Consider the following 19,758-nt stretch of genomic DNA (forward strand, 5'->3'; position numbering starts at 1 on the left):
GCTGTATCCTTGTAAGTAATTCGTATTTTTTATATTACTTGTCCAATTAAAGATTCTGAAAAAGAGTTTTTAACTTATATTGTGAAAGTTTCATTATAAAACAATGCAGGATAAAATACTGACAGTTGACGACACACATATCCAAGTCTATCTCTTCCATACATTATTACGAACTACAACTTAGCTGCTTGCTGTTTGGTATAAAACAACCAATACTTTCAATTGAATTCATGACGAAAATGATCACTGAATGTAAAAGCAGTGGGTCGGAATCCATCATGCTCCGATCGGTATAAACTTGTACTGAGCAAAATGCTCGATATATTCTGGATGGAAGATGGGACTGGACTGACCAAAATGCACTGCAAAATCAATATTCCCCGATACATATGATACAAAATCCGAACCTGAGAGGGGCGGCAGGGGGAGGAGGGATTCTTGGATGCGGAACTGGAGCCCGAGGCTACGAGATGTGTTGCTGGTTGCGTCATACGATCAGTGCCGGTAGAGTTATACAAGTTCGAAATTCAGAAACATATTGGAGTGTGCTGTGGCGTCTGCCCGAGGTGGTTTTTCTTATATGACCCACGTCTTCGAGCGAAAAAGAAAAAATATGCCTGCTAGGAAGCTTCAATGTCTGAAATCGAATACCATAGGTCTACGGAAGTGTAATAAAAATAATCTCTGGAGATTTTATTATTTACTCTTGTATGTTTTAAACCACTCAAGAAACTGTATCAACTAATTATTCAATAACCTCTACAATTAATTTTATAGTATTACAGGCTTACATATTTCACGGAGAAAATAAATACTAAAACGAATGAAAGAAATGAAACGAAGGGTGAAGAAATAGATACACATAAAATGAATCAGTAAAAGATATATGTATGAAATTCTAAAAAGCGGGAAGAGAGAAGATAGAAGAGAGAGAAAATAGAAGAGAGAGGAGAGGAGAGGAGAGGAGAGGAGAGGAGAGGAGAGGAGAGGAGAGGAGAGGAGAGGAGAGGAGAGGAGAGGAGAGGAGAGGAGAGGAGAGGAGAGGAGAGGAGAGGAGAGGAGAGGAGAGGAGAGTGTTTAGTATAGGAGAGAAAGAAAGAAATATAGAGATAAAAATGGTAAGGGCAAAGGGTATACGTGGATAAATAATAAAAAAAGAGACAAGTTAAGACGATGAAAGCGGAAATGGAAGAGGGGAATATTAGAAAACGAAGCATAAGACAGAAGAAAAGAAAGAATTGTTATTAATAATATTTTTATTCTATTAATTACAATTTTGCAGTATTACTCAGATTCATCATCTGTCCGAACTTAAAGAGTAATGACAATAGAATTTTGTTAATTTTCCACAAAATACATCAAAATTAGAAATTCTAGTAACACAAGGAAGAATTCACCCTTGTGGAATAATGTTTAGCATGTCTGGCTGTGAAACGATCAGGTCCAGGTTCAAATCCTGGTTGAGACAAGTTACCCGTTTGTGTTTTCTCCGAGGTTGTCCTCCTTAACCACTTGAAGTAGAAATTTTGGATAACTTTCGGCGTTGGAACTCCGCCTTTCTTAATTTCAACTTCATCTATCATCTTCAATATTTTCAGGTCGACAAGGAGATTCATCAGAAGTATCAGAGTGAATGAATTATATTCTTAAGGAATGAGTGAAGGATCCCTAGACTAATTTCGAAAGGGAAAGAGAAAGAAAAAGCTAAAAAAAAATAATAGATATAAAGAAGCTAGCAAAGAAATAGTGTTTACAGAAACTAGTAAATATAATATAAAAGAAGGGAAAAAATAAAGAGAGAAAGAGCAAATGGATGAAAAGAAACGGCGTGTGTGAAGATTAACATGAAGGAATCTGGAATGATAATATTTGAGAAAAAAGGGCAAGGAGAAATTGGAAGATAAAAAGAAAAACTTTAAAAGAAAGGAAGAAAGGAAAGATGGAATGATGGCACAATTAAGAAGGAAAGATTAATGAAACAAGATATACCACTAAATTTATTATTGGCTTAAATTTATTAATTCATAGGTCTATTAATTTTTACCGTATGTTTTCACCCACTGCCTGAATTCACTACAGACTCACTGCGTAATACAGCATGTCAGCATTAGCTCGCAGTGTATACTTCGTCCGTAGTGTAAGCACTCGTGTTCGATTCCCGGTCAGAACGAGTTGCCTGGATGAGGTTTGTTTTGGAGTTTTTCCCTCACTCCTATGGATGAATTTCAGGTAACTTTATCAGGCGATTGGAACCCCACTCATCTTCGCCACTTCCTTTCCTCCCCATCATCCTTTCTTCATCATCCCGTTTCTGGTTTTTCAGATCACTCTACAGGCGGCCTCTCGGAACTACTGGCTCTCTCGACCGGCCTCTGTGGATTGTAGTTAAGCGACGTTGGATGGCTTCTGCAACGAGCACCCGAGGCGGACCTACTCGGGGGAGGAGTTTCGCCTCGGACCAACAGGGGGGGGCCTTGGGGGAAGTTGCCGAAGCAGGAATGATATATGGATTTCTGTTGGCTGTAGGGACTGGTCGTTAAGCGAGTTATGTGATTAGGTCGGTGCGCGTAGGAGATCTGTGGCATGCAACTCATTCCATATCGAGGGTTAGCGCAATAGATATCAACAGGTCGCAGTGCTGGGCCATCCGTGCCTCCCTGACTTAAATTCCATTCCAATTCCATTCCAAGTACTCTTGCACACGGGAGCCTGTATTCTTCCCCTCTTTCGCCGCAAGAGGTCTGGCAGAAGTTAATAAGTACACCAGTAGTATGAAACATACGATTTCTTGCTTTGCAATGCCTACTGAGAACAACACGGTGGCGTGTACCTATAGTTTATTTTGTTTGGGAGATGGGAAGAATTAATTAATTCCTTTTTATATGTATACGTTTATTTATGGGAAGTTGATCTATTTTTGTTTGTTTTGAAATTAAATTACTTGGAGATAACAGTACAACCATGAAAACTATTGATTGACACTCAAATCGCACTAATAGTTCTAGAATCAACAGTAGTTGTTATTCAATCTTAACATGAAGATTGCTTATTGAAGTTTTCAAGTCGCAATCACGATGGAGAGATACAATGTATAATATGTAAAGAACACATTATCTGTAAGAAATTTAATGTACAGCGACATTATGATGCATATAATTCTTATCAATACAAGAACGTCGTGGAAGATGATGGAATGAAAATGATTGATAACATTTTGAACTATTATTGAATTTTAAAAGTTTTACTGTGGTTGATCTGAATGTTTATTTAAATACCACCCCGATCGTAAAGTTTGCAGCAATATTTGGGGACACTTATCGGTGGACACAGATTTTTCACAAATGAATCTCAACAAAACTAGGCGAAGACCACGTTTGACAGATGCTCACATATAACCTTATAAGGATAATTTCCAGCAAAACTAACACTGAAAGGATTATTTCTAGAGAACATCACAAAAATGTAAAAGATTGAAACATTTGCGAATGACAAACCAGGATGTTTGTATACACGGTAAAGTTGCCTAATTCCCTGATACTCCTAATTCCGTGATACGTTTTTTTCACTGAATGTCACGGGATTGGATATATTGCTAGGAAGTTCACCGATGTCTTAAAAGTAGGTGAAAAATGCACTCTTTCGGAAAAAGTTGTCTGGCGCTATGATCGAACGGCAAAGCTTTCACTGACATTCAATTTGAAAGAACTATCACGGGATTAGGAGTATCACGGAATTATACAACTTTACCCTACTCCCTCTCGTTACACGGTCAGACGTGTTAATCGTTACTCCACAGCGGTGGACTTAACCCTTCCTTATATGACGGTCTAATAATTAAGTAATTAAACACAGCAAAGTCTTTAATGTGAAATAATAAAACATGGAGCTTCGGGGTATGGTTGCAGGTTCAGAGCTGGTATCAGATCATATATTTATGTTGACCAAAGCTACTGTAGGTTTTTTCAAACACGGTATTTCCATACTACTGCTATACAAACAGACTTGATATGCATGTTTCAACTCGGAACGTTTTTAGAATTAATCAATGAATTATTGGACTTGCAAATGTAAATAATGTATTGATTTTACTAGTATACAAGGTCCAATTAACCTGAATGGATGTAAAGTTCTGCAAGCCAGGCTCGTTAATGTTTAATACACTTCGTTTAATACACTGACGGCAAAGGCACAGATGTTACTCTGCACAGATTCCCAGTACAGCGTTCAAATAGCCTAGAAAGCGATAATGCTAGTCCGTTACCGATGTTTATTTGGTTTTAGTTTTAGGTGCGTAATATTTTCCGTCCATTTTCATATCATATTTCTATTCTCCTTTTCTTTTTTATTCAACCTGTTATTGATTCATTATTTTTATGCTTTCTATTTCTCATTTTGCTAATTTCGTTTTATTTTCAGTTTTTCCTTTCATCCTGTTTTCCATCTTCGTTCTATTTCCTCTTTTATTTTATCCTATTATTCATCTTCCTTTGTTTCAACACTTTTCGTTAATGATTTCTTTTTACCATTACCACCACAACTACCACCCCATCGTCGTCATCATCATCATCATCATCATCATCATCATCATCATCATCATCATCATCATCATCATGTTTTAACAACGCGTCTTAACATATTCCCGTTCCCAATATCCATACAGGACTGCAGCCTCTGTCATTCCCAACTCCCTTCTTTAAGCATTCACCTCGGTCTTCCAGGGCGCGTTCGTTCTTCTCGCGTCGATATCAAGGGGAGATAAACTGCCATATCCCGTAATGCGCCAATTTTCAATTTGCTTACTTAATTACCACTTATCTCAGAAACTACTGACTATATCATACTGAAATATTTACAGGACGAAGATACAAGGTACTTTATATAAGCAAACTGACGCAGATTTTACTGATGCATATATATTTTTAAAAAGTTTTGAAATTTTTAAATAATGTCAATATTTTGATATTTTATACAAATGCTCCATTTTCTCGGGAACTATAAACTATGGCCGTATTCATAGACATTCTTAGCGCGGGCTTCCGGTGAATGATCAGCGATCTAACGTTTTTCGTATTCATAAACCAGTGTTAGCGATATGATATGATATGATATGATATGATATGATATGATATGATATGATATGATATGATATGATATGATATGATATGATATGAAATCTGTACAAGTAACCAGTCGATAGCCGGGGCTAGTTTAGCGCGCTCGTAGCGCGGGCTAGCGAAATGTCTATGAATAGCACCTAGAAACATAAAATTGTAAACATGTTCACAACAATACACGGACGGACTTAAATGGTGTATGCTTATTAATTTTATTATAAAATGTTTTGGATAACAAATAAGAAAATAAAATTAATATTATTTAAAAAATAAAATCTTTTTTTACAACTTGTATTTTTGAGCCAGTTTACTTAGCAACTTTGTATCTATATCTTTAAAAAATTCAGTACGATATCGTCAGTAGTTCATGAGATAATTAACAATTAAATAAGCAAATTTAACATTGACGATATAGGGTAGTTAATCTCCTCTCAAGAATCTTTTCAATAACCTTTACTTTGATATTTTTTCTGACGTAAAAATACGTTGTGAGTTGGTTGAAATGTATGGAGAAATTCGGGTTTTACTTTTTTTATTTTTGATTTTATTTAATCTTATCAGTACCATTTTCATGTGTTTGTTTTGTATTATGTCTAAAATAATTTTATGGTTCATTTGTATTATTATGTAGTCCACACCTGTGGAGTAACGGTTAGCGCGTCCGGCCGCGAAACCAGGTGGTCCGGGTTCGATTCCCGGTTGGAGAAAGTTACCTGGTTGAGGTTTCTTCCGGGTTTTCCCTCAACCCAATATAAGCAAATGCTGGGTAACTTTCAGTCCTGGACCCCGGACTCATTTCACCGGCGTTATCACCTTCATCTCATTCACACGCTAAATAACCTAAGATGTTGATAAATCGTCGTAAAATAACCTACTATTATCATGTAGAATTTGAACTTATTAGTTTGTTTGGATATATTTATATTTCTATATTCTTTATAAAACCCTTTGCACTGGCGAGTAAGTTATTCTGTTCATTTTGATTCAGTTTTCGTGCTTCATTCTATATCATCATATTCATGATGCTCTTAACGATAACTCTATATCATGACTCATTATTTATTACTGCATCTGTGGCTCAAGAGCTAGTGCGCTAGTTTTTCGTTCAGGCGGCCCGATTTCATCCCCGGCTACGTTGTAATGCAGAATTCATGAACGGAAATATATCTACTTCGGTACATAATATTAATATGATGAGCGTAATAATCACTTCGCGATTCAAGACGGCGCCATGTTCCATCGGACCCCGGCTACTCAGTCACTCGTAATGAGTGCACCTCTGTACATAGTGTTGGACAATTGCCACATAACACTGAACAACAAGAATTTTGTTCCGACTTAAAACAATGTGTCCCTTATAGTTTGATGTGCGCTGAATCCGAAAATGCATCCCTTTTCTTCGTATCACGTAAGGTTTTTAAGATATACTATGATTTTACTTTTCGATAAGCGCTCCCCCAGGAAACATCTAACTCTGGTTGGGGGTATAAACCAAAACAAAAGCTAATGTATTTTATGAGTTTATGACTTAATTATGGTTTATTACAGTTGTTGGCATGTTATTTTGTACTTCTAATAAATAAACAGATATTGGTCCCTTCTATTAAGTAAATTTCATACAGTTGAAATTGAGGTCTATACAATGAACAAACAAGGGTGTGGTTTTCAGTATTTAAAGGAAACGTTTACCAATTTGAGTGAAGGAAAATTAAAAGAGGGCATTTTCATCGCTCCACAAATTCACAAAGTTATGGCTGGCCATTTTTTCAGGAAAAACTTTCCGTTACAGAAAGAATGGCATAGCGCGCTTTAAAAGACGTTTGCTCAAATTTCCTTGGAAATTCTAGGGCAGAGAACTACATTGAACTTGTTGTGGAAATCATGTTAAGTGCATATGACAAAATGGAATGTAATAATAATAATAATAATAATAATAATAATAATAATAATAATAATAATAATAATAATAATAATAATGGTTTATTTTAACTGGCAGAGTTAAGGCCATTCGGCCTTCTCTTCCACTCAACCAGTATGATAGAAAATTACTACAATGCTCTGAATATAACATAATTAATGCAATACAATACAATTCAAAGCAATACAATACTACAATACAAGACAATATAATACATAATTAATATAATATAATGACAATTCTTTTCATCTTCACAACACCAATAAAATAATTATGTAATAATAATAATAATAATAATAATAATAATAATAATAATAATAGTCATACCTAAATTAAATTAAATTATTAAACTCGATCACAATTATAACTTCAATTTGACTGCACTCTTCTCTTATAATACACTTTTTACATTCTCATTTGGATGTCTTTCCTCCTAACTTTGGAGCGGTAAACGACGAGCATGGGAAATATTTCAACAAGAAATATCTGAAATAGAAAGGCGATATAAAGGAAGATCATCATCCAGCATGCTTGCGGGCTATTGTTGGTTCGTTGTAAAATACAGTCATCCAGAAAATATTTTAAATGTACGTTCAAATTCCGAGAATTTTCTCATTGTATCCATTAAATATTTTATTGTTGTGTTTTAAACTTGTTACATCATTTTTGTATCCAGTATACATTTTGCAAGTATTATGAGGAATTTAGAATCCCTAGTGTGTTGTAATTTTATCAGTAGCAGCGAAAAATTAAAAACAAATAAATTTTGTCATAAAAAATTCAATTCATTTTCCCCGGAAAATGGTACGTGATTGGGCAATTTGGATTTTAAATTCAGAATTAGGGAACACATATTAGTAATATTCACCTATTAATGTTTCGGAGCAAGACAAAAAGTAAAAATTCGTTGTTCAGTGTAATCTGTGACATAGTACATGAGTGTAGGCCACCAAATGAGAAGAGAGACGTAGAACTTAAACTGAGAAGGATCCAATCGGGCTTGGGAATTTCAATCTCTACATTTTTACTATATCATATTAATCCTACTTGACCCTACTCTTTACAGGATGATTCTTATGTGTGTGAATGTATTATTTTGCAGGACTGGACGCTGCAGATCAAATTCGTGCAGCACCGGGACGCGGGCCTGTACGAGTGCCAAGTATCGTCGCACCCGCCCACAAGCATCTTCATCGAACTTAAAGTAGTCGGTGAGTACCAACTTAACAAGGCAATATTTAAATATTTCGTTCTTAAACGAATGCTTTTATAGTACAAATTCTGCGGATCCGAGTAAGATTCTAGACAGAAATTAAAGTTTAATGTCTACTCAAGTGAGAGCAGACATTAAAAATTTGTTTCTTTGTCCCAAATAATTATTCGGAATTTTATGCGTAATTTTATCTACAAAAGTGATGGTAAAAATTTAGGGATAAGAAATAAAAACGAACGGAAACGAAAAAGTTCCAGTAAACATGAGTCCGCAAAAATAAATGCCAATTTAAGCTGTTTGGGACTCGTTGAATATTAAGTATTAATTCCAATAAAAGCAGTAACAATTTTATTTATCATTCACGAGACAGTAAAATTTATCATTTTGGTTTCAACACTAGAGAAATACGACTGAACATACTTTTTGATTCAACAGCAGTGGAGTTTGTGGATAAACAAGATACAGGGACATCATTTTATTTTTACTTCAATTTTTATTGTACCTGAGTTTTTTAATGTACTTCACTCCCACCCCCTCTACTATGCGGTAAACCTCACCCGTCCTCCACACAGAACCAAGGCCGCATAGGCAGTACTGAGTGAATGAATATAGTACGTTCCAGAAATATAGTCGCATTTTCCAGTGAAGAAAAAGCATTCAATATTGAATCATATTTTCGCACAGGTACTGTGTCCGTTTGGTTACGTCGCATTCCGGTTTTCCCCACTCGCTTCTTCTCGCCCCTCTGTAAAGGCTAGTGTCTTAGCTCTTTTCTGAAAACATTTGCTGTTAGGAATCGGACGTGTATGTAATATTATACAACTTTTTAAAATAACTTAAATAAATGGACTCGTTAAATAATTAACTGTCAAGTGATTTCCTCCCTTTCTACAACCCTACGACATAACCACTTGGACGAACAGAGTAAATTTATCTGTGGGATCGGGCAGAATTGAATTTACAGTATGTAAGGTACTGTTATAGAGTAGGTATAACATTATTCCAACATGAGTTACTATGTTTAGGTACGAAGGACGAAACCGGAAATACGAATTAGGTACAATATAGTGCGATAATATGCAAAAAAGAACTGAAGCCTGTATCGAAATGAACGGTCATCATTTTCAACAATTTGTTTACATAACTTATCCATATTTTGATTATTTTTCAATTATTATGTATTCGCTATATTGTATGCTAATGTGTTGTACACAGTATAATATACACTGCACAATGGATACGTCCGCATGGATAGCTGAGTTCGTAACACTTATTGTTAATACTGTAGTACATTTTGATTAAATGAAAACCTAATGAAAATTATGAAACTCGGAATCATGATATTTCCTACTTTATGTAAATGGATGCACTAATTTTCTTCCTTCCTGTAATCAGTAAAGTGATTTGTTTGCATTTTACGCTAATACCATCAAACTCAGGTCGTGGAAGAGGGTAGCAAACAGAGTTTCCGGTTCTCAACCGTTAATCCAAAGGTATAGCCAGGTTAGTATTAGAAATGTTAGTAAAAATAAGATGATGTCCCGGTACCATACATGTTAACTGAAGATTTTTACAGCAGGTTTTCAAAATGCTGACCATAGAATTGAATGCATTTGTCTAGTCTTCTCCGCAAAGACTCGCGAATGCGCTCGAACAATTCTGGCTGATTTATCACTTGCTCGAAGGCATCTACAATCTGATGCTGTAATTCTCCAGGTGTGATGATGTCTGTTGTGTAAACTAAGCTTTTGCTAATCCCATACACAAAAACCCAAAGAATTAAAAATGTGGTGATTTAGGTACAGGTCCTCCTCTACCTATCCACTGTTCACCTTATCGTCTGCTTAGATATCGTCTCACACTTAGAAGTAAATTGAATGTAATTAATTGATTAACTACCACTTACTCTTGTTAATTATGTAAGATTTGTGCGGCTTATAGCTATTTCAGTGCTTCACGCACCATCTTCAGAGCCTACTAGATCACGGTGTCATCTCGAACTTCTCTGCCTGTTATGTGGGTGTGTTTGATTGTTGAAAGGTGTTGAAGAGTGGAGTCAAATAGTGTGTGTGTACTGAAATTGATCTGTGTGTTGAGAATTTGATCGGGGTGTGTTTTAGTGTGTTTGTATATTTCGTATTGTTCTAGTGTGTTGAGTTTTTGGTTCTTGGGTTGTGTGTGTAGGATTTCCATGTCCTTGTTTATGTTACTGTATGTATGGTTAGCATTGGTCATGTGATCGGCGTATGTAGATGTATTGTGTCCTCTGGTTATTGCTTTAATGTGTTCTTTGTATCGTGTTTGGAATGATCTGCCTGTCTGTCCTATGTAGAACTTATCGCAACTATTACATGTGAGTTTGTATACACCTGTGTGGTCGTATTTATTTGTTTGTGGTTTTTGTGTGTTGAGATGTCTTTGTAGTGTGTTTTCTGCTCTGTATGTTATGTTGTATTTCTGCTTTCTGAATGAAGATGCGATCTTATGTGTGCTTTTGTTTTCGTATGTTAGTGTGATGTATTTCTAGTGTTCTTGTGTTTGTGTTGTGTTTTGCGTGTTTTTGTGTTTGTTAACTTTTTGTTTTGTCTTTCTTATGATGTTGTCTATTATGTTTGGATTGTATCCGTTTTCTTGTGCTATGTATTTGATTGTGTTCACTTCTTCATTGTAGTGTTGTTGGCTCATGGGTATGTTGAGTAATCTGTGTACCATTGTCCTGAATGCAGCATGTTTGTGTTGTATGGGGTGGTTAGATGTGATGTGTATGTGTGTGGTGGTGGTGGTTGGTTTTCTGTATATTTCGTAGGTGTGTTTGTTGTCGATTTTTGTTATGGTGATGTCTAGGAAATTTATGGAATTGTTGTTTTCAAGTTCAAGTTCTACATAATTAACACGAGTAAGTCTACTAGTTAATCAATTAATTATATTCAAGTGTTAAAAGTAGTGTACGCAAGATTCAAAATGTATAAATTGAATGGTAAGAGTTTGGCTTATGTACGACGCATGAATGTTGTCGCTTTACCGTATGCAGGCGATCGGTTCACTGGTGGCCCCAACCAACACAAAATGGCATTATCTCGTAAACGGTTAATTTGCGGAGCCATTTTTACTGCAAAGTTTTTCGCTTCTCTTCGTTTTTACTCCTCATCCATAAATTTTTAGCAAATCACTTTTGAAACACCCTGTATACTAACTTGAAAAATTGTAAGTGTAAATGCTCTTAAATACCTAATATGTTTATGTATCAAACTACGTTTTCTCTCATCCCGCACTATTGCATAAAAATATAAATATCTCCGAAACTATTTGGTTACAAAGGTTGAGGTTTAGCGTGATTGGTAGCTGAAAATTTGTTTCATAAATTGGCGATATTGTTGAAGACTGTAATAACTTATTTTAATGTAAATTTTTCAAAAGAAATTTAGTATTCTTTCTTTTCTTGAAAGTTTTGCTAATGCCAATTTTGTCACTCATTTTCTCGGAAGTCTTTAATTGGTTATTCAACAACGCTTTATCAACTGCTATGATTATCTAGCGTCTGAATGAGATGAAAGTGATAATTCCAAGCGAACACCGTACAATCAACCAGCTCATTGACACTCTCTTGAACTATGAGAATCTGATTATATTGACAGTATATAGCATGGTGCTCTAAAATTAATAACCTATAATTTTTTTCTCTTACATTCAATTGTTTATTCTACGTTCATTTTTTACCATCATCTCTGCTTCGATAGTAAGCCTGTACTCATGCATATTCCTGTTCATGCATATGTGTACAACCTCGAATGTTTAGTTTTCTTCTATAATTCGTTTATTTTATTTCTACCATCTCTGGTTCATTCAATTACGATAGAGAAAACATGCATTCTGTTGGCGGTTCATTATGTTGCTATAACTTGAAATGTTCAGTTCTTTTTTTAAAAATTAATTTTCAGATATCCGCGTTTTACTCTTTACAATAACGGTAATAACAATTTGTATGTTTTGCGAAGATAAAAGAGGTAAGTCACTGTCATGAACATGAACATAGCCATCGGCGTAGCTCAGTCGGTTAAGGCGTTTGCTTACCGATACGAAGATACGCTCGGGCGCGGGTTCGATTGCCGCTTGGGTTGATTACATGGTTAGGTTTTTCTGAGGTTTTTCCAAATCATAAGGCAAATGTCAGGTGAATGAATGAATGAATGAATGAATGAATGAATGAATGAATAAATGAATGAATGAATGAATAAATGAATGAATGATTGAATGAAGTGCATTTATTGATACAGAATTATATAAACCCATGTACACAAGATCTTTCGCTCGAACCCGTACGGCCATTCGTGCTATAACTATGCACAGTGTGAATCTTCGAAGAAAACAAAAATAATACTACTAATAATAAAATAGTAAGACAACAATTATTAGTATTACTGTTATCATTAATTATCATAATTACAACTAATCTAACTTCATACCAAATTTCACAAAAAATAATAAAAATAAAATAAATGTAAGACGCAAATGTCAGGTAATCTATGGTGAATCCTCGGCATAATCTCGCCAAGTATCATCTCGCTATCACCAATGCCATCGACGCTAAATAACCTCGTAGTTGATACAGCGTCGTTAAATAATCAATTAAAACACGAATATCATGATTATATTATAAAAATTCGAATCAAAATGGCATCTTTCTCGTATCGGAATTATCTCACTGAATACAATTCGTGCTTGATATTTATTTTCTCTGTCATAATTTAATAGATATTAATTGTCTTCATAAAATTCTATTTCACTAATATTAGCTTCACTAAAAGGTTTGAATGGAGGCACCATTTTCAGTCGAAAATCTATGCGGGAAACAAACGACGACCGCAGAGCATGTTTTATAATACCGTAAAGAATTTGCAGTTTGAAATGTTGGAAAACAAAGAAACAAATGGTAGGGAAATGATAAAAAATAAACAAATGCTAGGGAAGCGATAAATATAAACAAATGCTAGGGAAGTGATAAAATTGTGTGATAAGCAGCCAGGATTGGTTGAAGGACGTCCTTTCGTACCGTTTTGTTGATCAAAATTAGTATAACGTAGTAAATGTATAATAGTCAATGTAAAAATTAAACATCCTCGTCGGGATTTTAATCCGTCAACCTCAAATGAATTGCAGGAATAGCAAGCAGAGGATAACGAGCTTCAAAAGGACATTATTATTATTATTATTATTATTATTATTATTATTATTATTATATTTTACAGAGGCGAGAGCGGCGATCTCGGGGCCCTCGGAGAAGTACCTGAAGCTAGGCAGCACGCTGCGTTTGGTGTGCACGCTGCTGTCCAGCACGGAGCCGCCCGTGTACGTGTTCTGGTACCACAACAACCGCATGATCAACTACGACGGAGACCGCGGCGTCAACGTGACCACGGACCGGCCCGCGAAGACCAGCACCCTGCTCATCAGCAGCGCCTCCCCCGAGCACTCGGGCAACTACTCCTGTGTGCCCAACAACGCCCAGCCCGCCAGCACATACGTCCACATACTCAACGGTAAGCACTCTGAATTCCTATCAATTACAAAAACTAATTCTACTCATACAGAATACGTAATTGTGTATGAGTAGGACATTTACTTAACAAATAACGGCATTCTGTGCATTTATAACTGCATTTTCATATGGAAACGACCGGTAAATTTTGCATGGAAGTAATTCATTCTAGGAAAGGATTTGAATTGCTTAAAATCTACAATGCGGATCTCGTAACACTATTTTCGTTTTGAAGAATGTTGTGAAATTTTTATCACTCTTAAAATTCTCTCTAGGATGCATTAAACATTATTGCAGTCACTAACTACTGTAGACTGTGTATGGTAATTATGTACTTTTAATGTTCTTAAACTTTGAATCTGTACCTATATATTATTTGAATCTGGCGGAATTTAGGCCATCAAGCTTTCTCTATCACATTATTTCTTCTTCTTCTTCTTCTTCTTCTTCTTCTTCTTTCCCTTAGTTTAACCTCTCCCTTTTAGGTTCTTATTACACGACCCACGCCACCCGGGCCTTACAGGGCCGCGACCTGTCGGTTGAGGAATTAATCTATGGATCATATATATACTTTCTTGACCACACAAGGAATGGAGGGCCTCGCCGGATGAGGGATCAGCTCAATGCCAGGGCCACCTCCGATACAACACAAACATTTAAGACAATACACAGCATTCACTCACACATATGAAATGGTTAAGGAAAGGATCGCCGTCCATGGCCGGACTTTCAAATGGTACAATCCCGGCATTTGCCTGAAAATAACTCAGGAAACCATGGAAAACCTCAGTTAGGATTGCCGGCCCCTGGGATCGAATCCCAGACCTCCCGAATGCAAGGCCAGTCCTCTACCACGCCGCTAGTCCGCTCGGTTTCTATCACATCACCAGAAATAAAAATAATAAAAAAGACAAATGCACAGGGAAGATGAAAGTGAGAAGAAGAAATGAAAGAGCAAATATATTGTCCTCAAAAAAAAAAAAAAAAAAAAAAAAAACGTAACGCATAGTTTTTTTCAGGATTATTCTATGTTTAAACTGTAAGGGCCGGTATTATAAACGCCGTTTAAACCTTATTTTAAACTGAAGTTTTTCACTGTGTTTCGTATTATAAACCTTAACTACCAGTTAATGTTGAGTTAACTTGAGTTTAACTTGACCGCCAGTTCTCTGCCGTTTAAATTGCAGTTCAAGGCTCAACAGTGCAAGATGGGCGGTTCCCGCAATACACATGGATATTGCGGATGTTTTCCAAGAACTTATGAGTGATGATAAGTGAGTGATCAATATTACTGAACGACCACGACGGCCAAGAATTTTTCGAAATATAGTGAACCAGTTTTAAATATACATAAATTAACATTAGTTTTGAAACAGATTGAGGCTTTCGAAACAGATAGTCCAAACCTTCAGAATTAGGCGTATAGTTGTAACCTTGTTTCGAAAAATTTAAACTTTGATAAATATGCAACAGTAAAAATTAGGAAGTGCCAAAATGTGTTTTTTATGGTTTGAATTTAAAGATTATTTGAAAAGATAAATGATTTCTTTTTTATTTTTGAAAACATTCTGTTGAATCTGTGTATTAGTTACTAGTTGCGCTGCGCTATTTTTCTTCTGGTAGTAGGCATACTGAAAACGATGGAAGATTTCGAAGATGTCCATAAATCTAACATAAACCTACTCTGCATTGTACTGTGTTTGGTAGACAGTCTCCTGGTAAGATTTACTATGGGGCCTGATATATTAACACTAATAATATTACCTAATTTTAATAGACTCATAAAAAAATTTATTGTTTGACTGAATTCTGTTTCATAAATATTCTAGACAACACATAAAATACGCACACTAATATTATTACTTCATTACTCAGTCGATTCTGTATGGAGTTACGTCGCGGATGGTCAAGCAAGGTTTAGTTTGGTCGCATTGTGTTTGGGAGTATAACGTTGGTAGCCAGCGTTAAGAAACTATTTGAGTTTAAGTCTGACAAGCATACTGAAGTAGACGGTATTGGTCCTCTTTAATTTTTATTATGATACTCTCTTTGATATCGAAAAAGAAAGATATTTCTTAATGAAGATTCTCCACGAGCATCGGCTATTTTAAATCAAAAATATAATTAAACAGCCGCGATCATCTTCTTTTCTTTCCTAGCAGTAATACCAACCGTATTCCACTACGGTTTAACTTAACCGAGACTCTGTAATACGGCAAGTTGAGTTAAACTCACAGTTAGGTTTAAGTTATGTTTAACATAATCTTTAGATTAGCTGTATTTATAAAACCGGGCCTAAATAAGGTAAGTAAGGGAATCCTGACGCGAATAGGAAAATGTGAAGGGTCAGCACGACCGAATATATTGAGAGAGAAAAAAAAATACATTATATATATATATATATGCATACGCATATGTACATACTATATAGAATACACTAGGCATATAATACCAGTGCAATTGGCTCCGATATATTTACGGAATGAATGTTAATGGCCTTGCTAAAATCGTTCTTTATAATGGTCGAAGAGACTGTGGAAAGCCAGACAGGCGAGAAAATAAAGAGTATTAAGGTAAGCGTTCACTACATCGTATCGCACTCCTCGTACGAATCGCACACAACGGATATTTTAAGTGAAGTGCGTTCCCTGTAACGGCTCTACCTCATCGTCTCATCGGATTCTCTATCAGCTGTTTAAAATACGTGATGTACGATATTGACATTGCTGAAAACAGAGGAGTTTTGAGGTTAGGTCTATTGATCACGAGTGTTAACGAATAAAAATTTGTAATTGTTTCATGCCTCTTCATTGAAGAGGAAGAAACGAAAGAGATATTGGTTAAATAATATATAAGAAACTGATTACTGTAATGGGAATGCCTCAAATTATATAATTTCTTCGCAGTTTTCTACAAGGAAAATAAGTTTTCCGTTTGCCATCTTGGCGCGAAACTGAACATGGCACAACATAATAATAACAGTTGAGCAATTAAAATTGATTTATTAAAGAAGGCCATGATCGCACGCATCGGAAAATTTGCTCATTCGAGAAATGTGGACGGATTTACCGAGAGCCGATGCTTGCGATAGGCTGTAGTGAACGCGGTCACATAACAATTACAGCAAATATTGTCTTTTTCCGATCCATGCGATTCATCCGTTGAGTGCGATACGATGTAGTGAACGCTTGGCTTTATCGAGTACCTGAATAAATGTATTAATTCTACTACATCATCAGAGAATTATAAAAGCATAATTTCCACACAGATTCTGAAATTTAACAATGCTTACATAACGCAACGTAACCAAAAAATGGCGCTATTTATAACATCATTGTTTTCGAGCCCTAACGTTTTAAAACTTTAAATCATTGTTACAATGATATATTGTTGCATTATCGATGTTTATCATTGATGTGCATATTCTATGTGGTGCTTTTGAAGAGGTTTACGAGAATAGTACACAAAACGATGCCCTCTAAGCCCTGAAGATTCGAATATAGTAGTCGCACTTTTAAATGCTACCGCACCATGGCTTTGGTGAGATCCTGGATACATCCCGCAATTGTATCCTTCGAACTTAAAACATATCCAGAAACTCAATGCTCTCCAGAGGAGACATGCATCAGAGCGTCCATGATGTACTTCGGTCAGGGAAGCAGTTTCTTGAAGTTGCAAGACCCGCGAAACCGATATGTCAGTGCTGTTGAGACACGAAACAAAATTACCTGTTAGAAGTCCACAATGCAACTATAAGTGAGAATACAGTGAGGAGAAGGCTACATGAAACAGACTTGGCCTCAAGAAGACCTGCCATAAGCTCAGAGCTTAATCCAGAACACCGAATGGCCCGTCTACGTTTTGCGCAGAGATATGAACTGTGGACTGAGGAGCAGTGGAGCCAAGTAATTTTCAACGACGAGTCTACATTCTGTCTAAGGTAAGCCGACAGAAGGGAAAGGCTGTAGAAAAGGCCAGGCGAGCGCTTTGCGCTTTGTACCTTCACCGAGAGGACGCCTTTTGGAGGAAGCTCCGTGATGGTGCGGGGCGGCATAACTTCACAGACCTGTACCGAGCTCGTATTCGTAGAGAACTGTTGACTAACGGCACATCGGTACATTCAAGAGATATTCGCTGATCATGTAGTCCCTTTTGCACTTATTCACGAAAATGCACATTCCCACTACCTTAAGGAGGTCAGCACTTCAACTTTGAAGTGGCCAGCAAAGAGTCCCGACCTCAGTCCTATTAAACATGTGTGGGACATACTTGGACGTCATACCCGAACCCGAATTTTCACCACCCCGCCCGAAATACGGGAGACTGTATAGAAAGAGTATGAGGAAATACCACAGGAGGTCATCCGGGCTTTGATCAGAAGCCTGCCAAGAAGACTCATGGCGGCAATAAAGGCAAGAGGTCCTAATACTGGGCATTGATCATAAAAAGTTTAAATGTATTGTTTCAAATGTATGATCAATAAATTCTGTATTCTCGTTTATGCCAAAATACGCCTATACTTACTTACAAATGCCTTTAAGGAACCCGGAGGTTCATTGCCGCCCTCACATAAGCCCACCATCGATCCCTATCCTGTGCAAGATTGATCCAGTCTCCAGCATCATATCCCACCTCCCTCAAATCCATTTTAATATTATCCTCCCATCTACGTCTCGGCCTCCCCAAAGGTCTTTTTCCCTCCGGTCTCCTAACTAATACTCTATATGCATTTTTGGATTCGCCCATACGTGCCACATGCCCTGCCCATTTCAAACGACTCGATTTAATGTTCCTAATTATGTCAAGTGAAGAATACAATGCGTGACAGTTCTGCGTTGTGTAACTTTCTCCATTCTTCTGTAACTTCATCCCTTTTAGCCCCAAATATTTTATTAAGAACCTTATTCTCAAACATCTTTAATCTCTGTTCCTCTCTCAAAGTGAGAGTCCAAGTTTCACAACCATACAGAACAACCGGTAATATAACTGTTTTATAAATTCTAAGCTATATTATTTTTATTATTATTTTGAGGTAACATTAAATTTATTTAAGTATTCTTAAAGCTCTAAATCTATGTGAAAATAATTTTAAATTCATAGGCTATAGTTGAAGCAAATTCAATTTTTCCATATTTATATATGATTTCTGTTTAAAAATTAGGTGTCACGGTTTTAGTTTTTCGGAGGGCAGTGCACAAATAGACAATGTTGTACTTCTTTTCTTCCATAATAATGAACCAGTTTTCCTTTCTCGTTCAGAACCTATAAGGAGAAGATATTCCAGGAATCTAATGCTTGGTGATATATCGTTAGCTAACTATCGCTTCGTGTGCCCAGACGCGGAATCTGACTGATCAGTACCTAATTTTTATTACAACTTTGATTAGCATATTGATCTAAAGTAGGCCTACTTCTCATTTGCCAACCACGAGAAGAGTGTAGCAGATCCGGACAATCAATACTGCTCGCTGCGGGAAATTAAAGAAATAGTAATTGGACTACCTTCAAGAAATAAAACAAAAACATTATTTCAATTTCTTGGAAACTCTTAATTAGGAGGTCGCGACTGTCACCGACGGAGAAAGGCGAGCCAGATTAACGCAGAACAAGAACTTCATTAGGCGACGTCCCGCAATTATCTGGCCGCATCGCCGAATTGGGTGACAATGGGCTGCATAACCGACGAGGAGCGCATCATCATAATAATTCCTGCCGTGGTGAAGGTTGACTTCGGGACCTAAACCGTGATAGTGGAAAGCAACTTCATAGTGCTTTGAGAAGGAAATAAAGAAAAAAAAGGGAAGAGTGAAGGATGGAGGAGCTACAGAAATAAAGGCAAAGTAGATGAGAGTAAAGTCAAATTAAGAAAAGGATAAAATAAAATGGAAGGAGGGAAGAAAGGAGAGCAAGAGTGATGAGTAAAAAAGAGAAAACAAACAAGTATGCATAGAATGGAAAGACAGAAAAATTAAGAGAA

The 19,758-nt window shown here is 36.4% G+C and overlaps 1 protein-coding gene across 1 annotated transcript in view; it reads left to right on the forward strand.

The window, feature by feature from the left end:
• Positions 1 to 19,758, forward strand: part of LOC138692754 (lachesin-like) — a 173,339-nt gene that overhangs the window by 107,734 nt on the left and 45,847 nt on the right. Inside the window, exons 4-5 of the mRNA XM_069815948.1 lie at positions 8,135 to 8,243; positions 13,492 to 13,782. Of these exons, the coding sequence (XP_069672049.1) occupies positions 8,135 to 8,243; positions 13,492 to 13,782 (400 nt within the window). The remainder of the gene's footprint in view (positions 1 to 8,134; positions 8,244 to 13,491; positions 13,783 to 19,758) is intronic.

Source organism: Periplaneta americana, chromosome 17 (assembly GCF_040183065.1).
Source record: "Periplaneta americana isolate PAMFEO1 chromosome 17, P.americana_PAMFEO1_priV1, whole genome shotgun sequence".
In the NCBI taxonomy this organism is placed as follows: domain Eukaryota; kingdom Metazoa; phylum Arthropoda; class Insecta; order Blattodea; family Blattidae; genus Periplaneta; species Periplaneta americana.